Raw genomic sequence first — 20,792 nt, 5'->3', positions numbered from 1 at the left:
GTCGAGTAATTTCGTAAATGTGCAAGGGGCCGAAGAAAGGCCGAACGGCATTGCCCGGTATTGGTAGTGGGAGCCGTCCAGGTAGAACCGGAGAAATCTCCGATGAGCCGGCAGGATTGGCACATGCAAGTAGGCTTCTTTTAAGTCTATGGATGTCAATAGATCGTGCCTCCTGATTGCAGCCAAGATGGTTTGAAGAGAATGCATCCGGAATCGCCGATACCTGATGTAGGTATTGAGGTGTTTTAAATTGAGTATCATTCAGACCCCTCCCGATGTCTTTGGTACAAGGAAGACCCTTGAATAAAACCCGGTACCTATTTCGTGTCTGGGCACTCCCTCTATTGCCCGTATCTCCAAGAGAGGGGCTATCTCCTTTTGAAGCTGTGACCTCTTCTGGGGGTCCCTCTGAACTGGGCACTGAACATAACGGTTTGGTGGGGGCTGGAGGAACTCCAAACGCAAGCCCTGTGAGACAGTTGCTAATGCCCACCTGTCGGAAGACAAAGTCCGCCAGGAGGCCTCGAAAAACTGAAGTTTGCCTCCCAGGGGCCGATGAACAGAGTCACTTAGGGCGCTTGAAGCCCCTCTGGTTTCCACGAAAGGGGCACCTTGTTTGTTGATACCCTCTCTGGCGATCCTGGAAGGGCACTCTATCACTTCGAAACGTGGTAGAATTATACTGGGCCTGGGAATATGGCCTTGTATTTTGACCCGCTGGAGCAGAGGAGTCCCACCGAAAGGACTGCCTGCGTTGGTAGGGATTATAGCGACGCTCCTGGCGCCTGTAGGCTCTGGGGAGGGACTTCCTCTTGTCCTTGTCCTCCACAAGGACTGGATCCAACGCTTCCCCAAAAAGCTTATTCCCCTGAAAAGGCGCTGAGGCCAGGTTCCATTTGGACTTCAGATCCGCTGGCCAGCTCCTCAGCCAGAGAAGGCGTCTAGATGACAGAGTGGTCACCATACTCCTGGCTGAAAACTTGGCAGCATGCAGAGTGGCGTCAGCTGAAAACTCTGCTGCCGCCAGCAGCTTTCCAAGATCTTGTCGCAATCGACCCTCATCCGGTCCAAGGCTGGCCTGCATCTCCTGCAGCCATACGATCGATGCTCTTGTGAAAAAGGAAGCAGCCGCCGCTGCTCTAAATCCCCAGCTCACCATCTGATGTGTTTTGCGTAATAACACCTCTGCCTTTCTGTCCTCAGGTTTTAGGCTGTCGCCTGTCTCTGAGGGCACTAAGGATTTGGAAATCAGCTGCATGACTGGCTGATCTATAGGAGGGAATTCCAGTAATTTCTCTACCTCCTCATCAAATGTGTAGAATCTTCTTTCTACTGCAGAGGGGCCCTGAGCTGCCGCTGGGTGTTGCCAGGGTCTTTTCACACTTTGCTGAATAATATCAGAGGATGGAATGTGCTCTGACTCGGGCTGGGGTTCCTTAAAAAGGACCGTAGACGGCTTGGTCCCATCTGTGGTATCAGTTGATTTTCCAGGACCTGTTAAGTCTACGGTTTGCTTGGCCTTATGAAGCAAGACCCTGAAAGTTGAAGCCTTAAAAAGCCCAGCCGCCACAGGCTGTTCTGGCGGTGTCTCATCGTCAGACAGATCATAGTCTTTCTCAGTTTCCTCTAAAGGGTTTGCTTCTTCAGCCCAAGATCCCAAACTCGAGGGGGGCGGTGCGCACCAAAGGTTTTTTGACTGAACTGGGCGAGGTTGCTGTGTAACTTGTTGCACCCCCGCCACCATCCCCTGAGTATAGGCATTGTTAATTAAGTCCTGAACCGAAGGGGACATCTGAGGCCAAGTATCTGGCTGTGGTCTAAGCCCTGCTGCTGGCCATGTCTCAGGTTGGCCTCGAAGCCCCGCTGCTGTTGGCGTAAAGGTGGCTGAGGGTCCCTGGCCGCTCCTCAGAGACTGACTTGCTGACCCTGGCCTAGGTTGGATAGGACCAGGAGAAGGGAGCACCTGAGACATAGTTGGCATCTGCCTGTCAGGAGACCAATCGCGGTCTGACAGCACCTCTGCTGGCCTTATAGTGGAATGAGGAACTGATGAGTCCCTGGCCAGGGGCAAATATTGCGCAGACAGAGGAGAGATGGTCAAGGGGATGTGAAGGGCCTCCTCCAACCTCTTCTCCAAGGCTTGAATCCGCTTTTCAGCCTCCTTAAGCGAGGAAGAGGAATGCTGGGTCTTGGCTTTATCCTTAGACTTAGCCTTGGCCTTGGGAGCTGTGCTAGGAGAGAGCACTTTCACTGGAAGTGATTGATCTTCCATTGTACTCACACGTTCGAGAACAAATCTGACAGCTTTCTCCACATAAAACGCTCACAAAATGGAGATCTGACACCCCTGGGGCTGACGCATGCGTAGAACAGCCCAACTTCTGTTGTTCACGCCCTAGCAACAGAGCGGAGAGCAACTTCCCCGCCCAGAAACAAATGACGGGCGCGGGAAAGCCTCTGAGGGAAAGTGCTCCTCTGGCCTCCCGCTTATGCCCTTATGGGGGGGGCAACCCCTGCCGGGGCCATCTGCCTCCTTTCAGCAAGCCAGCTCGCCTCCAACTCTCCCTGCATATTTTCGCCGATCCGGCGATCCGAAAAGCGGCTTCGGCGGCGGCTTTTTTTCGCCCGCCGAACAGCTGAGAGGCGCTGGCGCCCAGCCAGCTTCTTCAAAACGTATTCTTCTGGGGAATCGGAGCTTCCCCCAAGCCTCCCAGTGGGGGGGGGGGGCGGACCCCCCCACCTTTGGCTCGCAGCCGGGTCTGGCCTCAGAGGCCAGGGACCCCAGGCTGTGTTGCTCCTCGCTTGGGGTGGTACCCGCTGAGGGAAGGGGCCCCCGAGGAGAAAACACGGTGGGGGAGTGCCCACGGAGGGCAGAGACCCCTTACAGGAAATCTGTTCTTCACCTGCAGAAACACAAGAAAAAACATTACAAGGGTACAGATTTTAATTAATTAATTAATCAATTAATTTAATTAATTTCAATCAAACAATATATGCTTAAGTAACATAAGGTAACTCAGAAGAAAAACTCAACCGTCTCTACACTTAGACTGAGTTTTTAAAACTGGCTCATGGGGGCTGCTAAGGGGGCGGTGCCAGTTAATTATTTAAATTAACTCAGTCTCTATCAATAGGATTGGTTAACAACCCATGATGGACTCTCCTTCCAGAGTCAATGGAGAAGTACATTTTTTTAGTTTGTATTAAAAAATAGGAACATCTATTAGTCTACTAAATGAACAAGAATAGTAGTTTTGGGGGAAATGTGTTATATAAACTTCAACATGAAGATATAATAAAATCAGCTTATATTTTAAGCTTCTATATGCCACCCAGAGTACATGCTAAACTTGAATAAACCTTACATCACCATCCTCACAGAAGATTTCTCTGGATTAAGCTGATTCATTCCTTTGCCCACCCCCTCCAAGCACTTTTTTCTGACATTTTATTAAAACTTAACATTCTAAGGAATGACAGTTGACATCCTTTCCAAAGCTACTTCTAGCAAACCTCAGCATATGCTACTAAACAAGAGATGCCTTCTAATTTTAGGTTTTTAGATAGAAACAAGTGGAAATGCTGTGAAAAATGCTGTGAGATGGTAACACATGTATTCACCAATTGAATAATTATAGGCTATATTAAGAATGCATTATTCAGTCTCCTGATTTCCTACGGAAGTCTCTGAGATCATTTTGATCGCTTTGTATCATATTGGTCTTAACCACCAACTGTATAAACTTCATATCATAGCTATTATTATTTAGTAATCATCAGGCAGAATGAAGGAAAAGGCAACCTACTTCTGTATTGGTTTCAAGAAAATTACAGGGATGCCTCTGTATAATCATAACAAGATGAGTTTGTCCTGATGGCTTCTATTCTTTTTTAAAAAAGCACTTAAACAGTTTTTACACCCCAGCTTTTAGTAATACAGTATTCAGAAAGTATGGCTTTTTAACATAGCAAAAATTATGATGAAAATAGCAGGTCTCAATGATTTTCTAATCTCACTCTGTTTTGTGAGTGTGTGTGGATATGTATACATATATGTGTTATGTATATATGTATATGTATGATTCAGTGGTGGGTTGCTCCCGATTTGGCCCAGTGTTGCGAACCGGTAGTGATGGCAGCAGGAGGCTCCTCCCAGGCCACCAAGGATTCTTCTGTGCACAAGTGCACATGCAAGCTAGTAGCAATGGTTTTAGAACCCACTATTGGTATTGTTATGTAGCTGAGTCTTATCTGAGGTGTGACTTTTTAAACAGGGAACTTTTATTCTGGCATTTTCAGCACCACTCCATCTCAACTTAAATTGAACAGCGAACTGACTTCTGAAAGCTCCTTTTATAGTGTGGCTGTTAGACAGACAACAATTACAATGCTTTAACTTCAAAAGGCCTCTTTTGTTTAGCTAATCAGGCTTCAGCATCAGTCTTCCTGGCCGGTCATAAGTCAAGGACTTTGCTTTTCTAGTGGGGTTGCAAGTTTGAGGACTTAACACCCCTTACCTTCCAGTTTGCACATGCATGGTTGACCAAATATGCCAGGTGACGTCGACTCCACCCTGATCGTTGTAGTATCGGGCTGGCTAGTATCGGACACGCAAGGACTAGGATGGGGCTGAGCATATGCTTGAGCTTCCTGTGCCTCGGGAATGGTGTCAGCTGGAAGGTATCAATGGCTCCAGAGGAGGCATGGCAGGGAGCAAAAGAATTTCACAGGTTGCAGACTGGGGAACAGTGGGCTGGTAGACCTGGACCCAAGGTGGTAAAGGAACTACCAGAGAGGCTTGGGCCTGGTCTGGAGGCACTGGGTCTATGCACAGCAGGTTGATGTATCAGTGACAGAGGCGGCCATCTGGGTATTGGGACACCCAGACCTCTATTTTTTGATCCATCCCAGACCACCAGACCTAGCTGCGGCCAAGTGCCTTCATACACACAATTCCTGGATGTGCAGAGTGCAGGCACTGAAGTATGACCTGTCTATACTCAGGGGGAATTATTATTCTATGTCTCCACAGCAAGCAGCCCTGTTGGATGGAGATCTCATGTTGTCTGGTTAGGAAGGGTTGAAATTGAACAGGCACAGGTCTGGTTGGCCATCCCTTACAGCTGTGCAAAGAGCAGCCACATAGTCATTAATAGACTCACCCTCATACTGAAATCTGTGGCAGAAGGCATGGCTGCAAGGTGTGCGAGAGGGAGCTGGAGCATAGTGGTTCTGAAACTTCTCAGGAAAGTCTCTCAGCGTACCTCAAAGACAGGCTGAGGAGCTGTCAGGGCCCGGGCTGTGGCAAACATCTCCTTACCACAGAAACTGAAAAAGTAGCCAAGCTTTCTGGCACTGGACAGCTCTGCAAGCCCTCAGCACACATTCAAAACGTGTGAGGTAATCTTCCCAGTATTTTGTTGAAGGCTCAAATGGAGAGAAAGCTGGCAGCTGAGCCATCCTGAAAAGCATGACTGTAGCTAGTGATCAGCTCTGAAATGCTTCAGCTCAAAAGATTCAGCTGTGGAGAGACAGAGGTGGTATAACAGAATTCTGAGAGGAATACGTTTTCCTCAGTCACCAGTGTTTGATAGGTGAGTCTTTGCACTGATAGAACTTAGCAGAGGCTTGACTTTTAAACAGGGAATTTTTATTCTGGCATTTTCAGCACCACTTTAGCTCAGCTTAAATAGAACAGCGAACGGACTTCTGAAAACTCCTTTTATGGTGTAGCTGTCAGACAGACAACCAATCACAATGCTTTAACTTCCTGCTCGAAAGGCCTCTTTTGCTTAGCCAATCAGTCTTCAGCATTGGACTTCCTAGCCAGTCATAAATCAAAGACTTTGAGTTTCTGGTCGGGTTGTAAGTCCAGGACTTAACAGGTATATCCTTTGTAGAGCTTTGAAAACAAAGTATTGTACATATTCTAAGCAGTAGTGATCAGTATTTTGCTCCTGAAAATGTGCTCTGTGATCTGGCATATTTTTCTACCTAAATCCTCAGGAGACCTAATACACTGAAACAAATTTTAAATGCTTGGCACAATATGTGTAAACTTAGCAAACAACATTAATGGGGATACACACACACACACACACACACACACACACACAAACAAACATGAATTATTTGCTAGCACAGCTATCAATACAAACAGAACAATAATTTATTACAAGAAATTCCTAGTACCAATGGAAAATTCTTTGCCAAGATAAATGGCAGTTTTAAAGAAGCAACTTTTGGTAGAACCCTAGTAAACTGCTTTTTCCTAAAAGCAATGTTTTCATTCATACTTTCCCTTAATATACCTGTATTCAGTTCTGTTGAACAGATGAAGAACGTAAAAAGTAGGAGTGAAGAGGAATCCAAAGTAACCCAGTTTATCAAAATCTTGTTGTCGTTTAATTGTTTGATCTGGAAGTAATGGCATTGAATTAGAGTCCCAGCTAGACTCTCTCTAATGAATTAGTATTAACTTTTAGCTATATATCTTCCTTCAAGTGAACTGTATCTCTGAAAGAAAATATAAGGATTTAAATGTATACTATTGACTGTGTTCAGCCAAGTAGGTCTTTAAGAATCTATTTATTGAAAGATAGAATTGGATTAACATTAGTTTTCAAGGAAGATACATGCTGGAATGTAAAGTAAAACAATAAATTCATTTAAGACAACAGTGTGGCCACTTTACTGCTTTACCAAAGCCTAGTTCCCAATTACTTAATATTCCAACCAATATGCAGAGTCCCTGAAAACCAGTCACTTGGTACTTGGACAAAAATCTATGTGTTGAATCAGATAATGGTTTAACAGATCTACTAATCTGAATCGTTCTCAAAGAAGAGTAGGGGAAAATTTTATTATTATTAATAACAGTAATAGTAATAAATGCATAGTCTTGAATTAATAAATGTATAAAGACAGCTAAGGGTTAGGCTGGCTTTGGACAGACAATTTACAGAGAGATGTAAAAATAGAGGAAATAATCTTGCATATTTTCTTGATCTATCTGCAGCTTTTAATGTCGTCAGCAATAATATCCTTGACAAAGGCTGTTTTAGTTAGATGAGAAAAAGGATAACGTTGTTTGGATGGCTGCCTAGAGAAGGTTCTTCTCACCAAATGGTATTTGGTAGGTTGTTAACTGACATACATACATACATACATACATACATACATACATACATACATACATACATACATTTCATTCATTCATTCATTCATTCATTCATTCATTCATTCATGTTATATGACAATCTAATTTAAACCTAATCCATGTGGATTTACAACAAATTCAAAAAATAGTAATTTTTGGAGATTCATGATGCTGTTTAGCAGCTTTCTGAAAACAGTTACATAATTCAAAGATTAAGGGTGAAGTATAATTATCATGCTAATAATACAAAGGCCTACTATTCCTTTTCATTAGATCTAGGTGAGGTAGTAAAAATATTTAATGTACATATCTGTATATATACACCAGATGAAGATTAATCAATTTAAACTCAAGCCAAATAAATGTTTTATTATTTGTTCTAGAAAGAACAAACAATACTTCTATAGGGACACATTTATAGTTTATGGATGCATCTAAATTCATCTTCATTGTAAAAGAGGCCTCCTCCCCCTTCTCCTCTTCTCAAGTTCATTGCATAGTCCTTACTTATAGCATTATTACTGTTATCATTATTCTAATCTGCCAAACTGGTGCTGTAGCTAAAGTACTAGAGAGACTGGCTCTGTCATGTAGCAACCCATATCCTTTTTCTTTTAATGTTTTATATTTGAAGATGATCCAGAGCCTATAGTTAATGCAAAATATTACTTTTAAGATACATATTTGGGGAATAAGAATATATTACAGCATTTATGTTGGTTTTATAGTTTTTTCCCCCTGGTCCAGTTTATTTCTCATGAGGTACTGATTTTAATTAATAAACTTCTTTATCAAAGTTATCTGGAGGAATAGATTTTGCCATCTTTTTATAGTAGAATTTTTAAACTTTTCTCTGACATTACAGTCCAGATTCCCTCCTATGTGGATGGTGGATTACTGGCTCTGGAAAGCTTTCTCCATGAGATCTACCAACATTAACTTAAATAAAAACCAAGTGAAAAAATCTTAGTATAGTCAACTTTTAAAATCAATGTTGCAGCAGAGCTTTTAAATTACTTTTCTATTTTATCAATCAATCAATCAATCAATCAATCAATCAATTTGTTCATTTGATTTCTAGGCCACCCTTTTTCAGCAGACTCAGGGCGGCTTACACAATAAAAACAATACAAAAGTACAAATATAAGAAACCCAATATAAAATTTAATCTAAAAATCCCAAACAATTAAAACTGTTTAACCAAAATTAATATTAAACATATTAAAAGTTTAGTAGCGTGTAGCTTAATGTTAACTTAAATTTTAAATTACTTGTTTGGAGTGTTGTAAACCAGTATGGGATAGCCCTGTTTTCAAGAGGACCTTGACAAAGCCAATAGTTTGAAAGCATAACTATTTTTATATAAAATTAAAAATACTATGAGAGATTCTTGATAGGAGAGGGGCAACTCAGAATCTATGACCTGAATATGACACTTAGCATTTCATGCTTTAGGTATCCAGAGAGTACTTAAGCACGATTTGGCAGGATTCTATTGTTAAGATGATCTGTTAAATGAATATGCGTATTTAAGGTGACTCAGGTTTGAGAAGTTGGTAGAAACATGGTCTCTGGGGTGAGGCACAGAAAAAATTAGATTATCCAGCTAAAGAAAAATGTTATATTTGTAAATGTAAAGGACAAAATATTGTGTTTTTAAAAAATTGAATGGATGATATACCATTTCAAAATAATAAGCTGAATTTGATATAGTCAAATGAATAAATAAAGATTCTATTGAGTATTCTATTCCATTCTATACAATAAAAAATGAATTTGTGTGACGTTTTTTGTTTGCTTTATTCCAACCTGTTTGAGTTCTAATATTTCAGCTATGAAAAATGGTTAGTTCCTCTTAATTCCAGAATATCCATGCTCTATGTTTAAGGCAAAACAGTGGAGAAATGAATAAACATTTAATATAATAATTATTAATTCAGATATTAAAATGAAGAACAATCATTCTCTTTCTTGCTATGATTACTTGAAATTGTAAGTAGTGTGTGATTAAAAAGGACATATCATTTAGACTTAGTCATTCCAAACAATAGGTTTGCCTATTCACAACCTAGGGAAATTGTAATAATAGCATTGACAAAAATATTAAGTTTTCTCTTCATGTGACTGCCCTTTAGAAAGCTGAGCCAGAGTGAAGCCATATTCAATTGCTTTATGACCATTCAAAGTTACAATAGCCATGAAATGGGTAGTCTATGTCCTGTAAAGCACTTTTGCCATGGTAAATGGTTTTTTTTTAAATTGGATTTGTATGCCGCTCCTCTCCGCAGACTCGGGACGGCTAACAACAGTGGTAAAACAACATGACAACATGTTGCAAATGGTTGCAACATAGGTCATGTGATGACATGTTTTACAAGTCAGCTTTATGACCAATTGTAGTATTCCACAGTCATATTGCTATTTATGATGTTTTCAAATGAATAGGTTCACTTAATGACCATAGTGCTTGCTTAACTGCAAAATAGGCTAGAAAATTACCTCTGATTATGTGGCTATGGCCATAATAACTTGATAGGATTTCCAGTCCCAATTTTAGTCGTAAGTCAAGGACTTCTTGTACTGTCCTTCTGCATATAAATCCCATTTGAATTTTTAAATAAGCCCCAACTATCTCAGTGCATTTTGCAAATACTCTGTGGAGGCTAGATAACCTTAAGAGAAGAACTTTGAACTGAAAAGTTTGTCCTCTCAACAAAAATCTCAGGGAAAAGGAGATGAGCCCTTTAGGTTTATTATAGCAAACCAAACCTTACTTTTCAGGAAGAGGGAAGATATTTTAGCATGGTGGCATTCTGAAATTCCAGGGACAAACACACTTTTGAGTACCTGGCAATGGAGCAGAATCATTTATTACACTTTTGAACTAGGAACTGAAGCTCTGCTCTGATTGTGTAGGAGATACTGTTCAATGGCTCCTTTTTATAATAATGAGTTTATCTTATCCTCGAGAGGCAATGGTTTGAAGCAGCATCCATTATACATTGTTAGTCTCTTTTTGAATTCTGCAGCATAATCTGATATTATAATGTTTAAGATCGAAAAGCAAATAGAGGTGTTTCCATGGTAACATAACACATTACCAAGCATGGGACTTGCAATACTGGGCAAGAAAGATATAATTCTTAGGATACCAACATTTCTTCATTAGGTTGATCAGTGCCAAATTTATTATGCTGCCTTTAACAATATTGACACAGGAGCTACTGAGTCATATGAATTGGAATGAATGGCTTCAAAGCTGTATGTCCTTAACTGATTCAATTATTTATTGAATCTGTAAGACTTCTGAACAAGCAATAATGAATAATTGCTTGGAATAGCAGTTACTATTTTCTAATTTCCAGGTTGATTATGCATCTCTTTTTCTGAGAGTAAGTTTGAAGAGTGTTCAGATTGAGATGCCCATTAACTTTCCCAGTACTAAAGAATTGAATCATTGATTGTTCTCCACTTTTCTGACACTGAAATATTTGAAAGGCAGAGATGTACAAGAACTGAGATGGGCTAGGAATTTTGTTTTGCTATAATGGGAACCAGACAAGAGTAAATGGATTTGCTTTATAAGGGGCTATACAAATAGTAATAAACTTTCACTCTCTCAGTTTAGAGAAATGGAAGAAGGAACAGGAAAAGAAAGGTTTCAGTTAAGTGGATGTACAAAATCTTGATAATAAAACTGCTGTGGAAGTAGAAAAGAAACTAAGAGGAATCAAGAACTGTATCTCATGACATGCATAGATATATTGCCAAAAATCTTAGCTATGATAGATTCCAGTAGCTTTTTGATATATAAAAACTACAACTACTAAAACATTATCAAAAGAAAGAAATTTAACTTTAAGAAAGCTTACATGATTTTTTTGGTGTAATTTATAGCTCTTGTACTATGTTTTTACATGTAAATTATGTTATTTAAAAGCCAGAATATTGTAGCCACATATTAAAGTATTCTGCTTGCTCTAGTTTCTATTTTTAATAAGAAGATTCAGTATATTGTGAACTGCAAAGGGAAAGAAGCTTAATTTTCCAACGTATATCTAATAGGTTAAATTGGAAACTGAAAATAGGGATAATGAGAAAATAATTGTTTCTTAATGAGCAAAATATGGGGTAATGCCATTGTTTGCACACATGTTATTCAGGGAATAATTTAAAGGATTTGAACTACATGCATTAAAATAAAAGATGGGGAAGACATAGACAGAAATGTTGGGGAACATTTATAGATCTTACATCTAAACAAAACTGCAACAAGTGGTTCAACAGATCTGATTTTGCTAGTGATCCCCACTTCTGAACTGCATGTGAGCCATATGATTTTCGATTGCAAAGTCACATACATAGGATTGGGCAGCAAGTGGAAGAGCATGGAACGCCGTTCCACTGGTGGAAATGGACCTGCGCACGCAGGACCATCACTGCTGCGTGTGCACGCAAGATTTAGCTTTTGTGCCCAGACAGCAACAGCAACAGCACCCCCACAGGCTCAGAGAGCATGGTGCTCATCCAGCGGGCGTGAGGCACCTCTGCTGCTGCTGCTGCTGTGGGGGTCGGCTGGCCACGAGGCTAGATCCTGCGAGGTGCAGTGGTGGTGGATGTCAGTCCCAGCTGGGAGCTGCCAGCAGGAAAAAATGCTCCAGGGCGAGCCTGGCGGGCAAGCGCAGCTGGTGGCAGCCACCTCTCCGAGCTGCTTCTCACGCTGGCTTGACCAGGAGACATGCCTACTGCCCCTCCTGCTTGAGCTGCCCTGCCGCTGCCAGAGTGGGAGTGGGGTGGCTCAAGCAGGCGGGGCAGCAGGCACAAATTCTGGCCGAGCCAGCACGAGAAGCAGCTCAGAGAGGTGACCAATGTTGCAGATGGCCAGGAGATGCACCCGGCATCCTGCCTGCTCAAGCCGCCCCACTCCTACTCTGGCTGCGGCAGGGCAGCTCAAGCAGATGGGCGGCAGGCGTGGCAGATGGCCATCAGCTACCTCTCCAAGCTGTCCAGGAGATGCGCCTGGTGCCCTGCCTGCTCGAGCCGCCCCACTCCCACTCTGGCTGCGGCAGGGCAGCTCAACCAGGCAGGGTGCCAAGTGCATCTCCTGGCCGAGCCAGTGCGAGAAGCAACTCGGAGCAGTGGCCACCACCAGCCACACTCACCCGCCAGGCCCGCCCTGGAGCATTTTTCCTGCTGGCTCTCACTGGCTCCCAGCTGGAACTGACAGCCACCACCGCTGTACTTAACAGGACCTAGCCCAGCATGCACAGGAAATTGAAGGGTGCGTGCACACGTTTCCCCCCAGAGCATTCCAGTAGGGCTGTGAATGGCTGCCCTTTACTGCACATACATTAATTGAAAGTCTGAAAAGACAGGAATCCAATTGCAGTAACCATTAATATTAAGAACTTCAAAGCAAAACTACATAAATCAATATTCATATAACTGTGTATTGTTTTTTCTAAAAAAATGCTTTCTAATGTCATTTCAATTTTTGTTTCATTAGGTTTACAATGTTATCCTCGCTCTATTGCCAACTTAACTGCCCCCCCCCCCATTTTTCCATAATTTTGAACATGCATGAATATTAAGGTATCATGCTAGGCATAAACTATTCTATAAATATATATTTCCCCCAAATTCTCTGTTTCATTTTCATATATTTATTTTATTGAAACACTAAGAGCAATTTTTTTTGCTTTGCCCTTTAAGTAGAGTTTTATTATTTAAATATTCCTGAATGTGCTTTAGAGAAGGCATTTTCAGAGCTTCTTTAATGACCTAATTTGTCTGTTTGGGAAGGTATTGCATTTCCTTTGCTCAGAGATACTTAGTACCAAGCTAAATAAAATGCAAGACATTCTATCCCGCTGATACTTTATAAAAAAGAACACAGCTGGCAATATATTTTGTACGTTGTGCTAATGCTTTCCCAGGCAACTGTAAGTAAATTGAAAATGCTTTTTTTAAAAAGATCATGTTAGTCTTCTTAATTCTAGGTCATTATTGCTTGTTTGCTGCACCTATAGAATTTAAAACAATCAAGAATCCCCCTTTTTGAGGGAGTTGGGCCCTTAAGAAATATGAAATATAATAAATAAATTAATCTATATTCATATTACTTCATAGATTATTTTATTACTGTTACATCTTTTTAATAGTTACACCCCCCTCCCAAATTAATTATACATGAATTCCAGGTTTATTGCTATATACTCTAGATTCCTTAGGAGGCGCAATGATTCAGTGGTTAAAGATTCTGTGCTTGTCAGCTGAAAAGCTGACAGCCAGGGATTGAGACCTACATGCTGTGCAAAGGGGTAAGCTTCTGTTCCTCTCCCAAGGAAAGGAGTAAGCTTCCTTACCCATGTGCCAACCTCGCTCATCATCTCCTTGAAGTCAATGGTCAGAAAAGCCAGGTCTTTACAGCTTTCAGGAAAGCCAATAATGTGGGGGAAGTGCAGATTTCAGGAGGTAGCAGCTTCCAGAGAGTTGGGGCAACCACAGAGAAGGACCCACCAGTTGACATTGTTTAGCTGATGGCACCCGAAGAAGGCCAGCCTTGTGGGATCTTACCAGTCGCTGAGAGATATGTGGTAGAAGGCGGTCTTGGAGATACTCTGGAACTGAGCCATGTAGGGCTATAAAGGTAATAACTAACAACTTGAATTGTGACTGGAGACCAATAGGAAGCAAGTGCAGCTCACGAAGAATTGGTGAAGTGTGGCTGTATCTGGGCGCACTCACAACAGCTCGCACAGCTGCATTCTGGACCAACTGTAGTCTCCCAACACTCTTCAGGGGTAGCCCCATGTAGAGTGCATTGTAATAGTCCAGCTGTGAGGTGATAAGGGCATGAGTGATGGGAGAAGAGCCTCTCAATCCAAATATGGTTGCAATTGGTGCACTAGTGGAACCTGGGCAAAGGCCCTCCTAGTTACAGCTGTCAGGTGTTGATCTAGACTTAGCTGTGAGTCTAGGAGGACACCCAAATTGTGAACCCATTCTGAGGGGGTTAATTTCTCTCCCCCAAGAACCAAGGAAGGACAGTCAATATAGTCCTTTGGAAGCAATATTCATAGCCACCCGGTCTTGTTTGGGTTGAGCCTGAGCCTGTTGACTCCCATCAGACCCTCACCTCACCCAGGCACCGTTGCCACATCCAGTCTTTCTTACAATAATAATAATAATAGAATAATAGAAATCTTTCAATTCAATATCCAACCATCACGTTCACAGGTTTGATTTCAGATTCTATTTTCTTCACAATCTCTGAATGTATTTTCTTTCCAAGATGTTGTCCTTCCATTTTGCACTGTCAGCCAACCACCTTCTTTCAATCCCTACCTTTCTCCGTCCTTCTCTCTCACATTCTTCTACTATTTTTCTCCAAATCTTCTCTCCAAAGTCCCACTCTTTCTCTTCTTCTTCTTCCTTTTCCCTCTTTCGCTGTTAAAACACTTTCTCAGTTCCTTCTCCAATTGTCAAACTTTACTACCCCTTCTTCTCTCCCGCTATGTATTCACCGCTTTTCAATCTATTCAGTATCTCGTTTTTGCATTGCCTTTCTCAGTTCAATTTTTCTCCATCAACACAGAGGATCTTTCACTTTTTAACTTTCTTTGCCACTGATACACCTTGCAGCTTTCTCATTCTTTGCTTCCTTTTTAGCAAGTGAACTGTCACACTTTCGGATTGGCCATTAACAGGCCATTTCTTCCATCACACCTTCAGATCAGCCATTAACAGGCCTATTTCTTCCATGTCTGATCCAAGGGAACTTCTCGCTCTTCCAGGAGATTGCTGTTCTTCCTTAGTGTTCCAAAGTCTCCTGTCTCCATCGGAGCTTTCTTCAAGAGCTAACCTTGTCCAAAAGGCCACAGAAACACTAAAAATCATGTGAGCCAAACAGACCCCCTGTTGACTTGCTTGTACCAGCGTGATGTCACCGCTGGAAGTCCCCAACTTTACCTTACTCTTGATTCAGTGAATTCACTGCCAATTGATAGAGAGAATATTGATGTACATGTAGTTTCCCAATTTTATAGAAATAAAATGATCTTGTTTCTTATGCACTTGTAACATGGAAGAACAACGGGGAAAAGAGGTTTATTTATTATTTATTTATTTATTGGATTTGTATGCCGCCCCTCTCCAGAGACTCGGGGCGGCTAACAGCGACAATAAAACAGTGTACAATAGTAATTTGGTATTGATGATTAAAAATCAATTAATATAAAAACCAAACATACATACATACATACCATGCATAGAATTGTAAAGGCCTAGGGGGAAAGAGGATCTCAATTCCCCCATGCCTGGCGGCAGAGGTGGGTTTTAAGTTGTTTACGAAAGGCAAGGAGGGTGGGGGCAGTTCTAATCTCTGGGGGGAGTTGGTTCCAGAGGGCTGGGGCCGCCACAGAGAAGGCTCTTCCCCTGGGTCCCGCCAGGCGACATTGCTTAGTTGACGGGACCCGGAGAAGATCCACTCTGTGGGACCTAACTGGTCGCTGGGATTCATGCAGCAGAAGGCGGTCCCTGAGGTAATCTGGTCCGGTGCCATGAAGGGCTTTATAGGTCATAACCAACACTTTGAATTGTGACCGGAAACTGATCGACAACCAATGCAGACTGCGGAGTGTTGGTGTAACATGGGCATATTTGGGAAAGCCCATGATTGCTCTCGCAGCTGCATTCTGCACGATCTGAAGTTTCTGAACATTTTTCAAAGGTAGCCCCATGTAGAGAGCGTTACAGTAGTCAAGCCTCGAGGTGATGAGGGCATGAGTGACTGTGAGCAGTGACTCCCGGTCCAAGTAGGGTCACAACTGGTGCACAAGGCGAACCTGGGCAAATGTCCCCCTCGCCACAGCTGAAAGATGTTTCTCTAATGTCAGCTGTGGATCGAGGAGGACGCCCAAGTTGCGAACCTTCTCTGAGGGGGCCAGTGATTCTCCCCCCAGGGTAATGGATGGACAGATGGAGTTGTCCTTGGGAGGTAAGATCCACAGCCACTCCGTCTTGTCTGGGTTGAGTTTGAGCTTGTTGACACTCATCCAGGCCCTAACATCCTCCAGGCACCGGCCCATCACTTCCACTACTTCGTTGGCTGGACATGGGGTGGAGATGTATAACTGGGTATCATCGGCGTATTGATGATACCTCACCCCATGCCCTTGGATGATCTCACCTAGCGGTTTCATGTAGATATTAAATAGCAGGGGGGAGAGGACCGACCCCTGAGGCACCCCACAAGGGAGAGACCTAGAGGTCGACCTCTGATCCCCTACTAACACCGACTGCGACCGACCAGAGAGGCATGAGGAGAACCACTGAAGAACAGTGCCTCCCACTCCCAACCCCTCTAGTCGGTGCAGAAGGATACCATGGTCGATGGTATCGAAAGCTGCTGAGAGGTCAAGAAGCACCAGGACAGAGGACAAGCCCATGTCCTGGGCCCGCCAGAGATCATCCATCAACGCGACCAAAGCAGGTTGTTTACATTATGCACCGAATAACACTACTGAGGATGCAGCATAATCTATTTTGGCTGTTTTGGAATTCATCTTTTAAAAAATATATATATTATTTATTACACTGCCTCCAAATCTGGCTAGTCCAAAAGAAGGCAAGGCACTATTGAGAATTATTGCATGAAGTTAACAGGTTCAATTTAAGTAAGCATTTGTGTTGGAAGAGAGGGTGCCATTGGGGCCTTAGGTTTGATGGTCTGTTAATTTCTATTCCTTCTCCTGTGTTCATTTTACCCCATTTCTTATGGGCTAACATTAGTAAAGATGACATCACTTACCAATTTCAGGTACATAACAGGCCATTACAGATACTGAGAAGACCTAAAGAAGACAGAAATTTCTTTCCACCATCTTCTGAAACCTAGAAGACTCTCTAATATGTTAGAACTACATGTTAGGATTCCTAAGTATCATACCAGTAATTCTGAGGATTCAGAAGCACCATTTTATAAGGAACTTGATGTTTATTTTAAGACTAATTTAAATGAAAAATGGAAAATAGCAAACGACTAAAGTATAGACCTGCCTCAGATAACACAAATAGGATAGATAACTAGAAAACACAAAATTTATTATGTGTCTCAAGCTATGTTATATTTTTTGAATTTTTTCACACAGTTTTAATTTTGAGAATATTGTCATAGAAATTTACAACATTGCTTGGCTATCATGATATTATGTTGGTAATTTCTCCTAAATAAAAAGAATTCAGCAATTTTATACCATGTCACATCCCTCCAACAGATGACATTTTTACTAAACTTCATCCAGAAGGGACAAGATGAAATTACAATGGGAATGGAAATCAAATTCTGATTTTGCAAAGATTGAATAAGACACTCAAGTCTGTGGCACATTATTTTCTTGCACAAATACTTGCGTAAATTGAGTCCATTAACTAAAATGCTATAGTATAGCATAGTTGACAATATTTTATTACCTATTATAAAAAGTCAGAATTAATTATATAATTAATTATATATGCAATAGAAAGGAATCAAGTACAATGAATCTGTACAGTGAACCAGGAAAGAATTATTTAAAAAGAAAAATACATTTTTGCTGTGATGCAAATTAGTTACCAGATGAAAAACATCACTGAATTCAAGAGTAAATATAAAATGTTTATTGAAAACATTAAGAAAATATAAATTCAAGATCAGTAGATAAAATGATTTGATATTAATCCTCATGCTCCTCTCATTAATGTAAAAAAACATTTGAATGAGTCTTTTAAAACTGAACATTTTTCATCAAGTAAACCAAACAAAAGCTCTTAATCTTTATGCCAGAAACATTAGTTCATCCAAAATATATTCTAAATGTAGACATGGAAGCAAGTAAGTTAATAGCAGACATGAGAAAAATGTTAACTGGCGTGGCGCAGTCGTTAGAGTGCAGCATTGCATTTCTACTTCAGCTAACTGCTAGCTGTAGTTCAGCAGTTCAAATCTCACCACCAGCTCAAGGTTGACTCAGCCTTCCATCCATCTGAGGTGGGTAAAATAAGGATCCAGATTGTTGGGGGCAATATGCTGATTCTGTAAACCGCTTAGAGAGGTCTGTAAAAGCACTATTAAGTGGTATATAAGTCTAAATGCTATTGCTATAACGCTATTAATCAGTTGAGGAATCATTGAGTCTGTCATCTGCACCTCTATAACTGTCTGGTTTGGTGCTGCAACTCAAAAGGACCGACATGGACTTCAGAGGATAATCAGAACTGCAGAGAAAACAATTGCTGCCAACCTGCCTTCCATTGCGGACCTGTATACTGCATGAGTCAAAAAGAGGGCAGGGAAAATATTTACTGACCCCTCGCATCCTGGACACAAACTGTTTCAACTCCTACCCTCAAAATGTCGCTACAGAGCACTGCACACCAAGACAACTAGAGACAAGAACAGTTTTTCCCCGAACGCCATCACTCTACTAAACAAATAATTCCCTCAACACTGGCAGACTTTTTACTAAATCTGCACTTCTATTCTACTAGTTTTTCTCATCATTCCTATAATCCTTTTCCTCCCATTTTGACTGTATGACTGTAACTTGTTGTTTATATCCTAAGATTTTTATTAATATTGATTGTTTCTTCATTGCTTATTTGACCCCTATGACAATCATTAAGTGTTGTACCACATGATTCTTGACAAATGTATCTTTTTCTTTTATATACGCTGAGATCATATGCACCAAGACAAATTCCTTGTGTGTCAAATCACACTTGGCCAATAAAATTCTATTCTATTCTGTTCTATTCTATTCACCAGTTGAATTCATCAAGCAATTATAGTACAAATTAAGGTGCTGCTTAGAAACTCCCATAAAGTCCTTCATGGCATAAGATTTGATTTGAGGAATCACCTACTATATATCTTCTGTAGTATCTACATGTCCCATACAGTCTCACAGTATTGCCATGCTTTGGGTGCCATCTCTGATGACCCAGGGCTGGACATGAAAGCAACACAGCCAGAGTGAAGGCTTAACTCCCTTTAATTGCTCTAACTCCCCTCCAAGTTTTCACAGTTCACTGTAAATCCAGGATCAGTGCTCCAAACATACACAAATGCACCTCTACTAGTTCCTGGCTGCTGGGCAGAGAAGCAGCCAGTTCTGAGAGCAAACACTGTTCAGAAAACTGGGTTCCATGGAGTCTTCGTTGAATAGACTCCCAGAACTGTGTCGCTGAGTACTTGCCCACAGCCGGGCCAGGCCAGGCCAGATAAACAAGGCAAGTCGTACCCAAGCAAAGCAAGGCTAAGCACAGTAAGACAAGGTGGCAACAGGTTGACAACTGCAAGCGTGTCTGGTGTCTCTTTAAATTTTACTTCCCAAATGAGCCTTGTAACGAGAGGTGGGGAGCTCTACCTGAGTCATTGGTTTGCCCTGTACTGATCCTGCCCTCTCTCCACCCTATGTGCTTGAGGATCGGGTGGGTGAGGCAATAATTCCTCCCTGGAGATTTGTCACTCCTCTGCTCCACTGCCCATTCTTTCCTCCTCTTCCTCCCTTACTTGGTCATTCTGCGCTCTCTCTCCCATCATTGGCCATCCCTCCTAGGCCTGCGCAACCCAATACTGCCTCGTCCTGGTCCCCCAGTCACACCTCCAAAGTCAGAGAAGCTGTGCTATCTTCCTCTGTTGGCCACAGATCCATCTCGTCCTCCTCCTTGGACCCAGGTTCCTCCTTGTATCCAAACTCCATTAGTTAAATAATATAATCTGGTTGGAACCTGTAATGGAGCCTGCTCTCTGGAACACCATTCCACTTGAGGTTCATATGTCTCCTCCCCTGTCCCAGGCCCTGGGTTAGAATGAGTGATAGATCCCTTGTGGATGTTTTGGCTGTGTAACAGACTATTTATTTTTCTCCATACTTTCTTTTGGTTTACAGTGTTTTTTCTGTATTTCTATTATTTTTAATGGTTGTATCCTGCAGTTCACCAGACTGATATGGATTGCCATCGATAATGAAACAAAAAAAAAAGCATTTACAAAAGTACTTACAGCTTTCTATCTCTAATGTGCAATTTTGTTCATCTAAGGGATATCTTCGTAGATCCATCATGCATGCAGCTGTTGTTGTAATTCTAGAAAAGACAGAGATGAAAACATTTTTAAAATTTGTTCAACCTGATTCAAATCTAGATAAAAGACTGGAAAATTGATGCATCTATTCCATGTCATTAAAGGTTAGAGAAAGAAATTTATACTTTCAAGAAAACCATGTACTAGTTTTGGTTCACTTTAGTTGAACATTAGTTTTGTACTTTATATTTCATATTAACTTCATATTGTCTGTACAGACAGTCTCCAGATAAAGGAGACTGTGCTACATGACCTCCTCTTTGCTGATGACTGTGCCCTGAATGCTGGATCAGAGCAGGAAATGCAAACAAGTGTGGATAATTTTGCAGCAGCATGCAACACCTTTGGTCTCCTTATCAACATAAAGAAGACATAAGTGATGCATCAGCCAGCTTCAAAAGCCAAATACCAAGAGCCCACCATCATAGTAAAGCAGTAAGGTGGAACGGTGATGTGTGCTCGCCCCCGTGGCTCTAAGTGTTAGCGGAATCCAGCACAATTATGCTA

At 41.7% G+C, this 20,792-nt stretch overlaps 1 protein-coding gene across 2 annotated transcripts in view; it reads right to left on the bottom strand.

Moving 5' to 3' along the window:
* The window catches only part of GABRB2 (gamma-aminobutyric acid type A receptor subunit beta2), a 146,683-nt gene that overhangs the window by 55,772 nt on the left and 70,119 nt on the right, over positions 1 to 20,792 (bottom strand). For both annotated transcript variants that reach the window (XM_070735896.1, XM_070735897.1), the window contains exon 5: positions 20,205 to 20,287. In XM_070735896.1, coding sequence (XP_070591997.1) covers positions 20,205 to 20,287 — 83 coding nt within the window. The remainder of the gene's footprint in view (positions 1 to 20,204; positions 20,288 to 20,792) is intronic.

The sequence above is a fragment of the Erythrolamprus reginae genome, chromosome 2, assembly GCF_031021105.1.
Source record: "Erythrolamprus reginae isolate rEryReg1 chromosome 2, rEryReg1.hap1, whole genome shotgun sequence".
In the NCBI taxonomy this organism is placed as follows: domain Eukaryota; kingdom Metazoa; phylum Chordata; class Lepidosauria; order Squamata; family Dipsadidae; genus Erythrolamprus; species Erythrolamprus reginae.
Note: the sequence above shows the minus strand (reverse complement) of the source record. Positions and strands in the feature narration are given on the sequence as shown.